Genomic DNA, 15,569 nt, shown 5'->3' with positions numbered 1-15,569 from the left:
TAGCAATAGGTAATCAGCAAGAATTTCACTTACTGTTTTATGTGGTCTTGGGGAAAATACTATTTTCACTATGGGAAATTTCAAACACAGTAAGAAATAAAGAGAAATGAAAGATGAGCCATTAAGTATCCATTAAAAGCTTCATTGATTTTCAACTGCTAAACTTTATTTTAAATATTTTTAAACTTTTATTGGCTTATCCTTGCTTTACAATGTGATCTAATTTAAGGGGCTTAGCTTCACACCTCTGTAATATGTGTGACTGTCACCACTCCTACTACCAAAATTTCAGTCCCCACTTCCCCAAATCTCTTTCCTCATTCCTTTCACAAACTCTTCCCCTTTCCCTCAGGGAACCATTTCCAACAATTTTCACCATATCTTGGAGTTAATTTTGTCATTTCTTGGAAATTCATACTAAATTACACAAAGTATTTTAATATTATATTTATAAATAATATCTATATAAAATGAATTTCCTTTTATAATATTTATACTTAATTTTAAGCCTTCCCAACTAAGCCAGTTTTATTTCATTAGAGCACTTGATTCTTGTTTTTTTCAATTAAACTAAAAGTTCAGTTTTTTCTTTTGTATTTTATGTTTGTACCTCAGACTACTCCTGATGAAATTATCTGTTGAATTTAATTTTTGTTGGCATGCTTCCAGACTTATCTCTGCAATGTTGTTTTTTCTTTATTGCTCTTATATACTTTTTCTTAGAAAAATCTAATTTCATTTGTCATCATGCTTTTATTGCAGGGCCCACTTAATTATTTTTTTTTAAATTGAGTCACTGTGAGATAAACAGTTACAAACAGGTTAGTGGGTAAAGAAACTATGGTACATCTACACAATTGAACACTACACAGCTGTTTAAAAAAATGAAGTAATAAAATTTTCTTACACACGGATAGACATGGAGAGTATCACACTGAGTAATATCAGTCACAAGAAGAGGGACAAACATAAAATGATAGCACTCATTTGTGGGATTTAAATAACAAAATACAGTGTGCGGATAATACCCAAGACAGTGGAAACAAGAGTGTGGGAAAGTGCAGTTAGGACAGAGAAGGGACCACAATGATAATGATCACTGGAGATGGTCACTCTGGACAAAAACCGAGTGCTGAAACAAGGTAAAGTGATATGCATAATACCCTTTCGGTAATTTTTTTTATATCAGAATTCTGTTACCGTAATGTTTGGATTTTTTTGTTTGTTTATTTTTGGACCACATTCATCTGTGCTCGGGGATTACTCCTGGCTCTGTGCTCAGGGATTACTCCTGGCAAGCTCAGGGGACCATCTGGAGTACTAGGGATCAAACCTGAGTTAACTATATGCAGGGCAAATATCCTACCTGCTATACTATATTCCAGGCCCCCAAACACATAATTTTTCTTGTTAGCCCACTTCAGAATTTAACAATTCAGCTCCTTTTCCCTCTTGCTACCTATCACAGCAGCTACCAAATTACATGTTAAGTTTTGTATTCAGAAATTTCCAATATCCTCCCACTCTTTCTTTATGAAAACTTTTTGTATCTCCTCACTAATAATAAACGTTTTAGTGGATATTTAAGGAGGCTCAAAAATAAGAGAGCAAGTATATGTAAAATTTAATTTCAACTTTTGAATGCTCTTATGGATTTTCAGCTAAATAGAGATGACAATGTTTTTACCAACCTTTCCAGGATCCCACTCTTGAGTTTTTGTCTGAAGTTGTAGAAGTTCATAAGTCAAATCCATATCTACTATTTCTGGTTTGGGAAATCCAGGTAGAACATTGTGTAGTTGAAAACCAAATAGTTCCAACCAACTTCCAATGTCTGTGAGAGAAAAGATTTAAAAGAAAAAAAATTAAGACCCATACTTGATAACTTTTGTGGAAAGCTTGAAATATTCCTCTCCTGCATTCAATGTATTTGGCCAATTTAAAATTATAAAATAAAACCCTCTCTCTTATACTACCCATTCTAAAGCATATGATTGCCTTACTATAGGGAAACCTTCTGTCTCAAGGATAATCACAGCAATTGTGATTTTGTTTGCTGTAATAAAATTATAATACAGAATGATATTAAGGTCACATAGGCTAAAATATTAGATTTATTGGATGTAACATAAACCAGGTTTTTTTTGTAAAATTATTCATGTAAGCATTTAAGATAAGAATGACAACTATGGACAGATTTTTTTGTTTCTTTTTGGGCCACAGCCAGTGATGCTCAGGGTTTACTCCTGGCTCTGCACTCAGGAATTACTCCTAGCAGTGTTTGGTGGATCAGATGGCATGCCAGGAATTGAACCTTAGTCAGCTGCATACAAGCAAGCATACCCTACCCACTGTGTTATCTTTTCAGTCCACAGACAGAAACTTTTGAAATAAAAGAAAAAAGAACCAGGATGCAAAACATCATGTTTTTTTTCTATTTGCATAGTTTTGCTCACTCTAGAAGGTGAAGGAAGAGAGTAACTACTCAATAACTTCCTGCTAAGTGGCAGGAAGAGGAAGCATACTCACAAAGACATTGAGATTATGTGATAAACACTACTGAGTTATCTCAAGTTTAGTGTGAGTTTTACAGAATTTTAATACCTGTGGTGTACTTTGCAACATCTTGAATTTTGCCAACTGGGTAATTATTTTCGAAGGAGTAGAGATTGAATGGTTTAGGAAGGAGATTCAACTGTTTCCATATGTGATGATTAGGCGTTGTCCATCTACCAGCAACAACATCATAATCCCTTTGCCCCAGGTGCACTAATTTAGTTAGAAAATCATAGAGTCCTCCATGAAAACCAATGATGACCTGAAAGTCAGGGTAAGTATCATGATAGATATCTCCATAAGGAGTGTACAGTATCTCTTTTATCACTTGACCTCGACTGCTGAACACGGCTAGTGGTGTGCCTGTATTATCACAAGCTACATAATATTCTTCACCACTGCTTAGCTCCATGGCAATAAGATGACCTTGGAGATCATAATACAGGGAAGTTATCTCAGAGCTCGTGTGGTTGTACAAATGAGTAATTCTAATGGGGTTGGCAAGGTCTGCATAAAAGAACTGGAGGTGCTGCCCTAGACTGGACTTACTGGCGACACGTCGCCCGAGCCCATCATAGTAATACTGCACAGTCCAACCAGAAACCTTATTATAAGCTTTCTGCAGCAGACCATTAGAATTATATTCAAATATGTCATTTCCTCTCTGCCTCAGAAAACCATCTTCATCCATTTTATACTGAATTTCTCCTAGTCTGGTGATACGGTCTCGGAGGTCATATCGGAGAGGAGTGAGACGAGCACTGTTTCCATGGCTTAAGAGGTTGATGTTTCCATTCAGATCATAACTATAACGCCACTGTGTCTTATCATTTAAAGAAACAGTCTGAAGTTGTCCATCAGCATCATATTCATAAAAATATCTTGTGATATTGGCATCTACTCCTACTCTTATATCACATATTACCATACGGCCCATATTATCATATTGAATAGTCATCCAGTAGGCAATTGCCTTAAGGATTTCATATTGGACTTCAATAACTTGTCCGTTGGCATTGAAGATCTTGGTGTGCTTCATCATTGTAGTTGTTATGACCTGATTTAAGTCATAATTAATTACACTGAATTTTCCAAACTGCTCTGTTCTACCAGAGACATCAACATATCGGTACAGATCTATGGGCAAAGGGGTTTCATTGATTACAGCTTGCATGCTGGTGACACGGAAGTTGTTATAGCTGTAGTCAAACCGTGCATTCACTAGGCCTTCTTCACTGAACCTGAAAATCTGGCGTCCAATAAGAGGTCCTGAAGGAATCAAAATAAAAGTAATAAGAACAAAGATATTGGCTTAAAAGTCTAGCACTATCTTATCTCTATATATATTTTTTGTTTTGGGGCCATACCTGGTGGTACTCAGGGTTTATTCATGCCACTATGCTCAGACATTACTCCTGGTGGGTTTGGGGGACCATAGGAACTATTATGGATTGAACCCAGGTCAGCTATGTGCAAGAAAGGTGCTCTACCTGCCATACTATCACTCTGGTCCCTATCATTATTTTCTTTTGTATAGATGTTTCTATATTCAAAACCAATGTTAGAGATTGCACTCTGGTATCTAATATCTGGGCAAATAATTTCATAGATATATTATCTTATACTTGTTCACAAAAATGAGAAAAATACAAGTTATTGAATAAGTGAATTATCATAACTAATCAAGTCAGTAGCTGTGGTGATAAAAATGGTATTATATTATTTATTGTTTTAACCAAAAATACTTATTTTACCTGTGCTACAAAGTTTAGAATTCAAGTAACTGGATTTAAACATTTAATAAACCCAAATAATAAACTATATTTAAAAGTTCTGACAGGATATTTAGACATAAACCGAGACTTATAGAGGTCACATGGGGGTTGAACTAGTTTCAGTGAGACGCTTATCTTGCAGCTGCATCTTTGGGAAGATTTGGGGGTGTGTGGTAACAGGTACACAGTTAGACTAGGTACTTAGATATTAACTTTCTTGGGAGCTGAAAGGAAGAAAGGGAAATACACTATATGTTTCTGAGAAATCAGCTTTCCTGAAGCCCATAATGTATTTTTAATTTTAATGGAAGATAATTTGAAATTTAAAGTGCAAGTTGGTTGAACGGAATGTCTAGGGGTTCATGCTTTTATCTCAGACTGATCTGCCAAGTTTTAAAAGAAAATAGCAATGTGGCTGTATACATTACACTCAGTCGCAACAAACCTGTTTGTCTGTATCTGATTGTGCAGATGAAGCCATCATGCATCAGGTGTATTGTCTTAATCACTCCTGAAGACTCTTCATATGTTAATGTGACCTGAGTGGTATCATAGAGAATCTCAGACAGCCGTGCTTGTTTGGTATACTTGTATAAAACTCTGCGGCCTGTCCCCAGGTGCAGGGATTGTAGTAGTCGCCCATCTCGACTATAATCTTGGATGAAAGAAGTACTACTGTCAGGTGGGGTATAGATGTTCCGATAGTAGCCTACTGAAAGCATGGTTTGTAAGCTGTGGCGCACCATACTTGGCATGGTGACAGAGAGCAGACAATCCGATTGGTCATACTCAAAGATGTAACGTCGCTGGCTGTGTAGGAGAAGCATCACAGACTGAAATGAGACAAAGGCAAAATAGCATAAAATGTACCATAGAGTTGAGGAGATTAAAGGAAACACATATTTTTCCATTCAACACTACTGTATCGAACACTGTCAATCAGGCCCCAGAGTGGTCCCTAACGGATGCAAGCAGTGGGCAATATTGCTGACTATTCTCACAGAACTTGGAGTTCTAATGGAGCAGAAGCACAAGTAATCAAGCCACTACAATGTAGTGTCAAGTGTGTTGTGATGCGAAGCACAGAGTGCTTACTGGGAGGCAGAGAAACAGTAGCTAACCTACACTTAAAAGTTGAGGAAATAAAAAAATAGTAATGTGGAGTTCATGCCAAATTCAGTCAGCTTAATCAATGGCTGAATAAGTAACAGTGCTCCTACATTATAAAAAAGGTCAGGAAATGCTTCCTGGAGATAGTGACATCTGACTTGAGACTTTAAAGGAAGACAAAATACTGACCACTGGGAGGTGTGGAGGTATGTGGGACTAGTAGAGGCAGAATACTCCTGACAGAGGACAAAGCACTGTGAGGGTGTAGATAATATAGAAAGCACATCCTTTTCACAAAAGGAGAGGACCTCTGTAGCCAAAGCAAGGATATACTGGGGAGGACGGTAGTGAACAGAAAACACAAGGCTGATGTCCAAATCATGCTCTATGTTCTAAATCATAATAAGGTATCTGGAGTTTACATGTTGGTAACAGGAAGCACTGAAATCTAGTCAAAGAACAGGACACTTGCAGATCTGGGAGAAGCAGTTAAGCTTGTATTCTAGAATGATTACTGTTGCTTCAATGGAGAGACAGATTAGATGAAAGTAAATGCAGAGCAAGGCATGACACATAAAGTCATAATCATTAAAATGCACATATTAACTTTAGGTTATTGAAGTCTTCCTGAAAAACTGTATTTGATATACTATTAGTGGGTCAGAGAGACTGTACTTGCTTACACATGGCTAACCCTGGTTCGATCCCTGGCATCACATAGGGTCCCCCAAGATTCACCAGGAGTGATGGATCTGTAAGTGCAGAGCTTGAAGTAAGCTTTGAGTACCACAGACTGTGGCCCAAATCCTCCCCCTAATATTATTATTATCATTGCTTTGAAATTCATGTTTTAATCAACAAAATGGGGTCATGGTACAAAAAGTGAAAATCTGTAGCTATGCAAACACTCTCCCAGTAACTGATCTGTATTTCATGAGCAGCTATTTGTGAGATATAATGCCTTGTCTGTATTAGATATTTCGTTGACACTGGCTCATCTTATTTTAATTTCAGATACAAAAAAGCATTGTTTTAGGGAGAACTCAATTCTCTTCCAAATTGAAAAGCATTTAAATCTCATCTTTTTAATAAAATTAAAATTGCTCACCTCTGGAGATTCTGCTATAACATCTTAAGGGAGCTTTACCTTTCTTGTCTTAAAAATACCTTTTCGGGGCTGGAGCAATAGCACAGCAGGCAGGGCATTTGCCTTGCATGCGGCGGACCCGGTTTGATTCCTAGCATCTCATGGTCCCCCGAGCACCACCAGGAGTAACGCCTGAGTGCATGAGCCAGGAGTAACCCCTGTGCATTGCCGGGTGTGACCCAAAAAAAGCAAAAAAAAAAATATTTTCAAGAAAAAGGATTTAGCTGAGCTTTATATTCTGGCCTCCGTTATGAAAACAATGTGTTCTTTTATTTTCTAAATATAAATTACATAAATATTTTTGAATATGAATTACAGAAACACATAATATACATTTAAACTTTCCAAACAGGAAATGGTATTCTAATATTGAATATACTTCCTGAAAATCTTATCCTCCCTGCCCTTCTGATAATCATTGATTTCAAAACACATGTCAGTACTGTGAAGACTAACCAGCTGGGGCTGGAGTGATAGCACAGCAGGTAGGGCGTTTGCCTTGCACGCGGCTGACCCGGGTTCGATTCCAAGCATCCCATATGGTCCCCTGAGCACCGCCAGGGGTAATTCCTGAGTGCAGTCAGGAGTGACCCCTGTGCATTGCCGGGTTTAACCCAAAAGGGAAAAAAAAAGACTATCCAGCTGTTATTTGTGCATTCCCTCATTCTTTCTATCTTTTCCACCAAGTACTCTGCTCAAGAATGCAGAGGAAACCTTCCTTGTCACCTGTGGACAATCTGCCACACTGGAGGCCTGGCTGAGCAGAAGGAAACTTGGAGCTCCTGCATAGGTCTGAAGTCATAAAGGTAGAAAGGAAGGGGAAGAGGGACATGCCAGGAAATATCTCAATGCAAGGCTCTGCCTTGCAAGCATACGGTCTCAAGTTGCATTCCCATTCTGCCCACATGCACAGAGCACAGCTCTCATGAGTCTTCCTTCGGCCATCCCCCCTATTCAGTACAATGACAGAAGGTGAAACATCTGTAGTTTCACACCAGGGATATGTGAACACAACTAAAATGTGTTACCTCATCTACACAATGGAATACTACACACTCACCAAGAAAATGAAGTCAAGAAATTTGCTTATAAATGGATGTACATGGAGAGTATCATATTGAGTAAAATGAGTCAGAAGGAGAAAGACAGAAATAGCATTTATTTGTGGGATATAAGAAAACACAGAATGAGACTATTACCATAGGAGAGTAGACATGACGGCCAGGAGGACTGGTCCACAACTGGAAACTTGCCACAAGTGGGGTGGGGTGAGGAGGATAGAGAAGGGACCACTATGACAAAAATAGTCAAGTCGGAAATGATCACTCTGGGGAAGAATTGAGTGCTGAAAGTAGGCAAGGGGGTATACATGATAAGCTTTCAGTACCTGTATTGCAAACCACAATGCCAAAAGGAAAAGGGGAAGAGAGCGAGCAAGAGAGTGAGCAAGCAAGAGAGTGAGTGAGCAAATGAACAAAAGAGAGAGAGAGAGAGAGAAGAAAATGCCTGCTGTAAAGGCAGACTGGGGGTGGGGTGAAGGAAGGAAATTGGGGACATTGGTGGTAGGAAATGTACACTTATAAAGGGATGGGTGTTGGAACATTGAATGACCGAAACCTAATTATGCACAACTTTATAACTGTGTATTTCATAGTGATTTAACTAAACAAGTTTATAAGAAAATAAAGGAATAAATTTTTAAATATGTGTTACTTCTGGCAAGTACTGCAGCTGATAGAACTGCGAACACCTTGGCCAGGAGTGCAACCCCTGTTGAGCACATTGGTGGGCACCACAGTGATCCTAGGTGAGCACTACAACCGGAATGTGTGATTAAGAGTGTAAATTCCAGTGAGCTCAAGTGCTAGCACCACAACTAAAGCATGTGATCCCTGGTCGTTGTAACAACAACACAGCATTCACAGAAGCAGTAAAAGGGGATAGAAGGGAGGAAGATAAAAGAGGTGTGTGTGTAGGGGGTGTGTGTGGGGGGAGGTTGGGAATTTTCCTTTGAATAAGATGCGGATGGTAATGGGCAGGGGTGGACCGGCTTTATGCGGGAATTGGTAGAGAGTATCTATGCAGAAAATCAGATTCCTCAGCTCCTTTCCACTCTCTTCTGTCAACTTGCCACAAATGACATCTGTCACCTGTGACATGGGCCAGGGACAATTATCATATGGTTCTTACACATTTTCTAGTAGCGGCCTGCTGGGGCCAAGCCTTTTCCAGCTGTGATTATACCCTTGCCAAACATTTACAGTACATTGCCAGTGTGTTTTTCCCCCTGTTTCATCTTCTATACCACAGCAAACCATCAAGTGACCCTGTTCTTAGGTAGTGTTGAGACTGCTCTGTCCCCAAAGCTCCCATGTCTGGTTTAAAGCTTCCTGCCAATGTCAAGAATGTAGATGATGTGATTAGAAATCTCGTGAATGTAACTGGTGTGTTGCCAGAATCCCAGTTGGTTCTCACTTGGCTGCGTTTATACTTTGGGTGGTCATTACTATCCATGTGTTCAGCGTATGGGCCCAGAGAGCTGATGCAGGATAAAAGGCCATATCTTATTGGTATAAATAATATATTGTGAGAACTTCTATTTTCTTAATTGACTGTGAGATCCTATAAAAATATCATCGCAAAGATGGAGAAGAAAAGCACAATCATGGCTGTATTTGAACAATTTGTAGAAATGTGAAAAGTGAAAGCATTGAATCACCACCAGATGGCAGTGTGGGACCACCTGGAGGAGCAAACCCAAAGCTGTATTTTGTCCCTCCAGGCAGCTTTTGAAAAAACTTCAGCCACAAAGAGGCAATTTTGTGTAAATGTATCAGACTAAAGCATCTTATTAAACAATTATGAAATACACTTAAATGCGTTTTAGAAATGAAGCTCTTCGAAATGATTTTAGGAAACTGAAAGATTTACATTTACCGTAATACAAAATTTTAGCTCTACAAGTCTTCAAAATATAATTAACTCAGAGAAGTTTCATAAATCAAGATAGAGAATTAATGACCACAGAGAGAAAAATTAAGAAACAATAATTGATTTTTTTAATAGAGAGGAGATCATTTAAGCAACCACAGCTATTACCCAATATTTTTCTCCTAATAGCTACTGGCCATTGTACATGAAAATGATACGAGCAACCTGTACTCAAGAGGAAGTTGAACAATTTTTACTAAATTCCTGCACCTTAGGGTGGAATGTTTGTGTTGTTTTAAAAAATATATTGTGTAAGAATGTCAAGCAGCTTTACAGAGGCAATGCAGAAATATTTGAGGTATAAAACTATACCTTTTAAAAGGAATGCACATTTTAAGGTTTTAGAATTTTTACTTTAAAATATCTAAGAGGCAGCCTCTTTGTCCTTGCTCTGTCCCAGCCATAGTGAAAGAATGGGCCAGCAAAGGTTATACTAAAGAGAGGTCTGGAAAGAGCACTTCATCCCCACTCGAAATGTTACATATAAATTGGATTTTGGTGAATTTAATACTCTTTCCTTTTTTTCTTCAATCACACTTTCAAAGATGCTTTTCTTTACCCTCCCCTCTCCTCCCCTTTCCTCCCCTTTCCTCCCCTCTCCTCCCCTTTCCTCCCCTCCCCTCCCCTCTCCTCCCCTCCCCTCCCCTCTCCTCTCCTCCCCTCCCCTCTCCTCCCCTCCCCTCCCCTCCCCTCTCCTCTCCTCCCCTCTCCTCCCCTTTCCTCTCCTCCCCTTTCCTCCCCTCCCCTCCCCTCTCCTCTCCTCCCCTCCCCTCTCCTCTCCTCCCCTCCCCTCCCCTCCCCTCCCCTCCCCTCTCCTCCCCTCTCCTCTCCTCTCCTCTCCTCTCCTCTCCTCTCCTCTCCTCTCCTCTCCTCTCCTCTCCTCTCCTCTCCTCTCCTCTCCTCTCCTCTCCTCTCCTCTCCTCTCCTCTCCTCTCCTCTCCTCTCCTCTCGTCTCCTCTCCTCCCCTCTCTTCTCCTCTCCTCCCCTCTCCTCTCCTCTCCTCCCCTCTCCTCCCCTCTCCTCCCCTCCCCTCCCCTCCCCTCCCTTCCCCTCCCCTCCCCTCTCCTCTCCTCTCCTCTCCTCTCCTCTTCTCTTCTTTTCTTTCCTTTCCTGTTTAACTTGAAGTAGCAGTAAATAGTATTAAGGTCTCAAATAGAAACACCTAAATACACCATTTAAATGGAAAGAAACCTTTTATTAAGGGATGGAGGTGCTGGGTACTTTATATTGAGTTATTTCATTTAATCATTGCACTTATTCAGTGAATTAATTATTATTACTGGTAATAAAGATGTTATAAAATAAATCTTATGATAAGTGATTTTGGGAAAGTGAAGGTCCATTCCACAATTATGAGCTTTGTTGGTTCAGTTGTGCATAATAAGATTGCATAAGTCAGAGACTACATTTTAATTAAAGAATACATTGAATGAATGTGAAACCAAGAAAAGGGTCAAAAGTCAAACAAAAGACAAATGTGATTTGGTTTTTGTCACTGGTCAGTAAACTAGTCTTTGGAAGTCACTGGGGCTTTTCATGATAACATTATTCTGGGTCAATAAAGCCTTATTTAATGTCTACAGCAGACACTGACAGTTTTACAGTTTTCTTTTGTTTTGAAAGAATTATTGCCAACTACATTTGTATAGCAAAGAGAACTTATGTGGAGTTCACTTTACATAATTCTTTACTCAAGGAAGCTTGATGAAATAATCAGCTAATTCAGAAAAAAGAAACAATGAAATTGCTTCAATGGTGTCAGAGAAGAGGCTCCATGACTGCATGCAGGGCTGAAGTGTCAGTTTTCAATAGGCTCTTTTGTTATTGTAGAGACACCCAAGGAGAAAGTCCTAGGAGAGTGAGATGCAAGCCTCTATTGGCAATTAGTTTAGTGGCCAGGCTATGGTACTAATGAGGTTGAGGTTAGGAGTTCAAGCTCGCATATTCTTAAAGAGTGAGGGTGCAATAAGCCGTAGGAATTGCGGAAGGATCAGTGCAAACCTTGTCTCATTTCTGAAAAACACTTCAACCTATAGTCTGATAATAATAAGTATGTCTTGAATCTTCATAAGAGGGTCATTATGACATGCTTTGTGATTAAAACACACCACTCAACATATGGATTCACTGACTTTTGTCCACAAGTTTCAATTCAAAAGTCACAATACTTATGATTTTCGCCTGCAAGCATAGGACACAAGTTTCACACCTTGTGGACTACAGTCATATGACAGTGTCAATCATACTTGTTATTAAAATTCAACAGGAAAGACCGACTCTATAAGATTCAGAGAATTCTCAATGTCGAGTTCAGATTATGGTATGAATAATTTCCTTAGCATGAAAAGACAACAGGGTGGATGCAGCTTTACCTTGACTCCTACCACCTCCCTAGTCAGATCTTTATCTCCTAGAAATTTCTAACTTTGAAAATTCCATAGCAACTAACTGGAGAATGGAAAAATACTTTTATAATAACACACCAGTAGTGGCACACTGTATTTTTAAAACTTTGGTATAACAGATAGGATTTGTATCACTTGGTACAAATAGTGAATTTTGTCAAGTGAGCTCTGAATTCTTATGACTTTTCTACAAATTTATATGGGTTACATTGTATTAGTTACTCTTGAAGTCTTAATGGAAAATGTTTTGTAACTTTCTCAGAAATTAATTCAAGACTGATAAATTCAGTTGAATACATATATTTGGGAAACAAGAGACACTATCTTAGGGCATCCAGAATTGAGATGACAGATAGGGGATCATTTTGTCTTATTGCTCCCTGGTATAGATCTGACCAGAAAACATTTTAGTGTGCATGGGCTGCTGTTTGGCAAATTGTTTGGAGTCAGCACTAGAATCTTTGTCTACTCCAACCAGAGACTATGAGCCCCATTTTGGATGTTATTGGAGCCTTATTGCAAAGGACAATTACCAATGAGACCCCATAGATACGAGTTTCTTGAACTGAGTACTTATAAAAAAGTAGTTCTCAAATATATTCTACTACAATTCCACTGACTATATGAACAAAATTAGAATTTCTTACCTTCTGTGTGCGAGGTTGTTTTTCAGAGCTCATATGCATTAACAGATAATTTTGTAATTTTTCTACCTGTTTTACTTCAACATTTACTTTCATAATACTAAATATACCCTTTAAAGAGCAGGGAAAATATGCTTAAATAGGAGAAAACTAAGTTATTTTCCTGGCTTCAGTTTGAAAGAGTGTCTGGCAGAATGTAGGGTTAGAGAAAGTTTTCAGCTAAAGAACAACTTATTCTTACATGTACAACATTTTAAAACCACTTCTGAAGAGAGCAGAAAAGCCAAAACAGAGACATTTCTTCTGTGGTTTCTCACCCAGGTGCATAATTAAGATCGTTTTCAATATTCTCATCCAGAAACTCAGAACCAGTTTTTTCCCTATATACTTACCTTTTCTAAATAAGTATAGCTCCAGATTTTCCCATCAGCCCAAGTTCTTGAAATTATTTTTCCACTCTGGTCATATTCCATTTTCTCATTCCATGTCCCTCTTTGAATAAATGTCACTAATCCTGAAGGTGAATATGTGATGTTAACTTCGTTGTATCTGCTTACAGGAGACCACAGAACAGGTCGTCCCGTCTGGTCATAAAGAATTCGAAGGGTGAATTTTCGATGGTCATCATAGATTTTTCCTGTGCGAGTTATATGATCAAAATCTATGGAGAGCAGGTTTCTGTTATGAGTCTACAAAAAAGAAATATTAAATCCATATTAAACACTGTTTACCTCATCTAGTGCATTCATACTTGGGAAGTTTTTTTTTTTTTTTTTCCCCTGGAGACCACAACAAGCAGTGTTGGGGCAAGTATTTGGTGTCAGGATAGAACCTAGGCCTCCTTCATGAAAACATGTGTTCTAGCTCTTTGAGCTATCTCTCTGGAAAAAAAATATTTTAATCCGTTTCCCTTGCACTTAGTATTGCGTAGCAGAGCCTGATTTAATTTTAATTTTAATTTAATTTATTTTTTATAAATTGTTTGCAGCTATTTATTACATTTAATATTTAAACACCAATTCTATCACCATTACACCTTAATACCACCTTATTTTGAATGTTTCCACCTGAACCCCAAATCCTGCTCCCAAAGGAGAGTTGATATAATTTATTTTGTATTGCTTGTTATGAATAATCCACTAAAATGATCCAAAAAATTTTCCTCAGAGGAAAGTATTTGAAGATTGTTATATTTATTTCATCCTGGAACCATTAAGCCCTTGTGTAAGAGATTACTAACATGTTGTTAAAACTTGAGCTTTACTTGTATATATATATATATATATATATATATATATATATATAATGTCGATTTTTCCCCCTGAGGTTGGTTGCTTTCTACTTTAAACCCCATCAAATGTGGTGAGCTACTCTTGGTACGTCAGTAGTGCAAAGTATGAGTTGTCGTGTAGCTGTGAATGTGGCTGCGCACTCCAGGAATTCTAAATTTTGAAATACGGTTATACAGTAGATTCATTCATGGGTGAGTCTCAGCTAAGCCTGTGGAGAGTGGCTGTGAGCATGGCAGCGATTGAGTTTTGGAGGTTTTTGGATTCTGGGGCTCTATTGGGGAGGGGGGAGGAACTCACCCATCCCTCTCCAGGTTGTCCTGAATGAGACAGCCTGACGAGGGTTCTGAAAGCATCCCTGAGGCATGTCAAGAACTTGATTTTAATGACTCTGTTTGTCCATTTCACGAAGAGGATCAAACCAAAGGCATCGCACATTAAAGGCAAGTGCTCTAATACTGAGTTACATCTCTGGAGTGAAGTTTTACCCTGTTTCTCCAATAATGGAGTCTTCCTCACCCTTGACTATCCATCGCTTCATGCTGCTGCCTCTTTTTATTCTCCTACAGGAGTGCATAATCTTGGAGTTTAGGGCTCTGTTTATTCCTAGCCTGTGTTAGATCACCAGTATATGGTTGTTGGTCCTTCCTGCCACCTCAAGTGAAGTTTCAAGTGTAGACACAAGTTATATAATCAATAGTGTTATATATATATCAATAGCTATATTATTTTATTTTATGTGAGTTACATACTTCCTATAGAGTGGGGCTTCCTTTTTCTTTTTCCACTAAGGTAGGAAATTGCTAGAATAAAAACTCAGTTATAAGATTAGAAATCAGGGGGAAAAAGGAATATGGAATCGCTCTAATTTACACAGATATTCCCGTCTTTGGCTTCCTTGTTCTTTGGGACATGGAGTTCCCTGAATGAACACTTTTCCCAAGTGAACTTTGGTTACCTAATGATAGAATAGTACTCAGCAACGTTTTCATGGATGCCAGCAAGTAAAAATGGGAGGTGTTGGTAAGTACCCTGGTATTTGCAATGTTGGCATCACTAATGGGGATTAAAACACAGAACTAAATTGAGATATTACATTTGGATACAACAATTGCTAGTTTGGCTTGGCTCTGATGTAGGGTTCTTTGACTACCCGCTAACATTCCCTGTGTAGCTCACAACTATGAAGTTGTCTAGAATGAGTCTGATGCAAGGGACCTCACTCAAGTGCAGTGCATGAAAGACAGTGCTTGGTACTACCTGATTGTGAGAGAATTCAGTGCAGGCCACACAACATAACTAAACAACTTAACAAAATCAGAAAAAAGCCAATATTTATTTTTTTTAAAAAACAGTTGGACTTTAGACCCAGTATCTTCCACTCTTCAGCTAGCAGTGTCAATGTTTGGCAACCTCACCAGTAACTGTAACAGTCAGCTCCTCACATAACAAAGCTGAAGAAGACTTGGTAGAAGCATGGCTATTCTCTGTAAGAGGGGAAGGGGTACAATGAAGGGGCTAAGGACTTCAAAAATTCATTTTTAAAGTTTAGTTTGGTTGTCTTAGTTTTAGGGAGGTTCCTCATTCATTTTGCTTTGCTCTGTTTTGACTTTTATTTGGAAAGAATCTGACCACTTAGAAATTGTAAAACC

At 38.6% G+C, this 15,569-nt stretch overlaps 1 protein-coding gene across 1 annotated transcript in view; it reads right to left on the bottom strand.

Annotated features, from left to right (window-relative positions):
- Nucleotides 1-15,569, bottom strand: part of TENM1 (teneurin transmembrane protein 1) — a 1,051,200-nt gene that overhangs the window by 2,465 nt on the left and 1,033,166 nt on the right. Inside the window, exons 30-33 of the mRNA XM_004606346.2 lie at nt 13,021-13,317; nt 4,777-5,164; nt 2,605-3,825; nt 1,692-1,834 (exon numbers count right to left, since the gene is read on the bottom strand). Of these exons, the coding sequence (XP_004606403.2) occupies nt 1,692-1,834; nt 2,605-3,825; nt 4,777-5,164; nt 13,021-13,317 (2,049 nt within the window). The remainder of the gene's footprint in view (nt 1-1,691; nt 1,835-2,604; nt 3,826-4,776; nt 5,165-13,020; nt 13,318-15,569) is intronic.

This window comes from Sorex araneus, chromosome X (assembly GCF_027595985.1).
Source record: "Sorex araneus isolate mSorAra2 chromosome X, mSorAra2.pri, whole genome shotgun sequence".
Classification (NCBI taxonomy): domain Eukaryota; kingdom Metazoa; phylum Chordata; class Mammalia; order Eulipotyphla; family Soricidae; genus Sorex; species Sorex araneus.
The sequence above is the reverse complement of the archived record's forward strand: the minus strand, read 5'-3'. Positions and strand labels throughout refer to the sequence as shown.